Genomic DNA, 2,232 nt, shown 5'->3' with positions numbered 1-2,232 from the left:
GCGTCTTAACCTCAGGCGGGGCACGTGTGTGTGTGCGTGCCCAAGATCCCAAGAGGAGGATGGAGGGGAAGGGATTGCGGCGTCACCACCCCCCTGGGGAGTGATTTCTCGCTTTCTGTCTCTCTGTCTGGTGAGCTCACAGTGCCCTGTAGCAATAACCTCTGAAAAAAAAAAAAAGAATGAATGAATGACGTTAAAAAAAATTAAAAAGAATTATTTATGTATTTATTTATTCGTTCAGTTATTTAAATTTGACCAAAGAGAGAGACAGAGAGCAGGAAAGTGAGAAAGCCAGTCACCAGGTCCAGGACCCAAACCATGCCCAACCGTGTGGGAATGCTCAGCACCTTACCCACCACGCCACCTCCTGGCCCCAGGGAGACCTTTCATTCATCCCATTTTTAATCCCAGATCAGGAAATAAAGGCTCCGAGTATGAGACCAAGAGAACCCCACCGCCTGAGGAAGGCCAGCCAGGCGGTAACCCCCACCTGCCCATCCTCAAACAGAGCACCCCCCGTGGGGCCCCGGCCTCACCTCGGAGAGGTCGTCCTGCTCCGGGGTGTTGGAGCCGCCGCTGTCCTGTTCCTCCAGGTGCACCACGTCTAGGGAGGGGCCGAGAGTGAGCCCTGGTGGCCGGCTGGCCCTGCTCCCCCGAGGTCCCCGTGCACCCCCCAGCCGGCACCTGGAAAGGGGTCCCGCGTGAGGCCGAGCTGGCGGATGATATAGCGGGGGATGTCCGTCTTGACCAGGTGTCCTTCCTTGGCGTGGCCCTCGGCCGCCTCCAGCAGGTGGTAGAACTCCTCCGGGTTGAACTCCTGAGGAGGGAAAGGGGCGTTCGCCGCGGGCTCCGAGGTGTCCCCACCAGCCCGGCATCCACGCCCGGCCCCCTTACCAGGCACTCCAGCAGCCTCGCGGGGCGCGAGATGATAATGAGCAGCTTCTTCACCAGCTGAGTGACGAAGGCCACCTCCAAGCTCTCGGAGCGCTCGTAGGCCTGGGGTGGGGGACACAGGGGTGGGCTTGCAGGCACCTGGCCTCAGCCAGGCCAGCCTCAGGGACGCGCTGCCACTCGGTGCCATGTAACAGGTGAGGAAACCGAGGATAGGCCACACCGCAGAACCAATGACAAAAGGGGCCAGGAGGTGGCCTAGTGGTTCAGGCGCTAGACTCCCACGTGGTCGACCATGGTTTGAGTCCCGGATCCCGCAGCTAAAAACTCATGCCAGATGCCTATGCGTGCATGCTCAAAATCCCAGGAGGAGGATGGAGGGGAAGGGATTGTGGCCTGGCCATCCCCCTGGAAGTGATTTCTCACTTTCCCTTTCTCTGTGTCTGTCTCCCCAGCAAACACGTGCGCCCTATGACAAACACGTTAAAAAATAATAATGATTATAAGAAACACTGTCCTTTGCTAATTCTTTTCTCTCTCTCTCTTTTATTTTTACTTTTTTGTTTGTTTATTTTTTGCAATAGGACATATGCATTCACCAGAGACACAGAGACAGAGAGAAAGTGAGAAGTCAACGCCTAGAGGGATGGCCACACCACAATCCCTTCTTCATTCTCCTCTTGGGATTTTGGGCCTGAACACACTGGGCATGCCTTTCAAGCCATCAGGTCCCTACTCAAACCACAGTCAGCCATGTGGGAGTTTAGCACCTGAACTACACTGCCACCTGCTGGTCCCTCGATTCATTTTTTAAGGAGATTTTTGCTATAGTGTGTGTGCACTTGCCAGAGAGACAGAGAACAGAAAGCGACAAATCACCCCCCAGGGGGGTTGGCCACACCACAATCCTTTCTCTTCCATTCTTCTCTTGGGAATTTGGACACATATGCATACATGCCCAGCCTGAGTTTAAAGACACTGGGTCCAGGACTCGAACCGTGGTCAACTATGTGGGAAACCAGTGACATAACTTGTATACCATCTGCTGCTCCGCCTCAGTTCATTTTCAGAACAGCCCTGGATGGGACCAACAGGTGGTGTGGTGGTTAAGGCGCTGGACACTCCCACACGACTGAGCACGGTTCGAGTCCTGACCTGGTGGCTTGCTTTCTCACTTTCCTCCTCTTTCTCTCTGTGTCTCTCTCTGGTCAAATCAAAATAAAATGAATGAATGAATAAAAGTAAATTTTTTAAAAGTTTAAAATTAATTAATTAATTAATTTAAAAAAAAAAAAACAAAAACCAGCCCTGGGCCAGCTGGGTGGCAGTGGTTAAGGGAGG

General features: G+C 53.2%; 1 protein-coding gene across 1 annotated transcript in view; it reads right to left on the bottom strand.

Annotated features, from left to right (window-relative positions):
• Nucleotides 1-2,232, bottom strand: part of MAST1 (microtubule associated serine/threonine kinase 1) — a 49,330-nt gene that overhangs the window by 28,727 nt on the left and 18,371 nt on the right. The window contains exons 9-11 of the mRNA XM_027776773.1: nt 895-996; nt 685-817; nt 537-604 (exon numbers count right to left, since the gene is read on the bottom strand). Coding sequence (XP_027632574.1) covers nt 537-604; nt 685-817; nt 895-996 — 303 coding nt within the window. The remainder of the gene's footprint in view (nt 1-536; nt 605-684; nt 818-894; nt 997-2,232) is intronic.

This window comes from Tupaia chinensis, unplaced genomic scaffold, assembly GCF_000334495.1.
Source record: "Tupaia chinensis unplaced genomic scaffold, TupChi_1.0 Scaffold138060_1, whole genome shotgun sequence".
In the NCBI taxonomy this organism is placed as follows: domain Eukaryota; kingdom Metazoa; phylum Chordata; class Mammalia; order Scandentia; family Tupaiidae; genus Tupaia; species Tupaia belangeri.
This window is presented reverse-complemented; position numbering and strand designations above follow the sequence as displayed.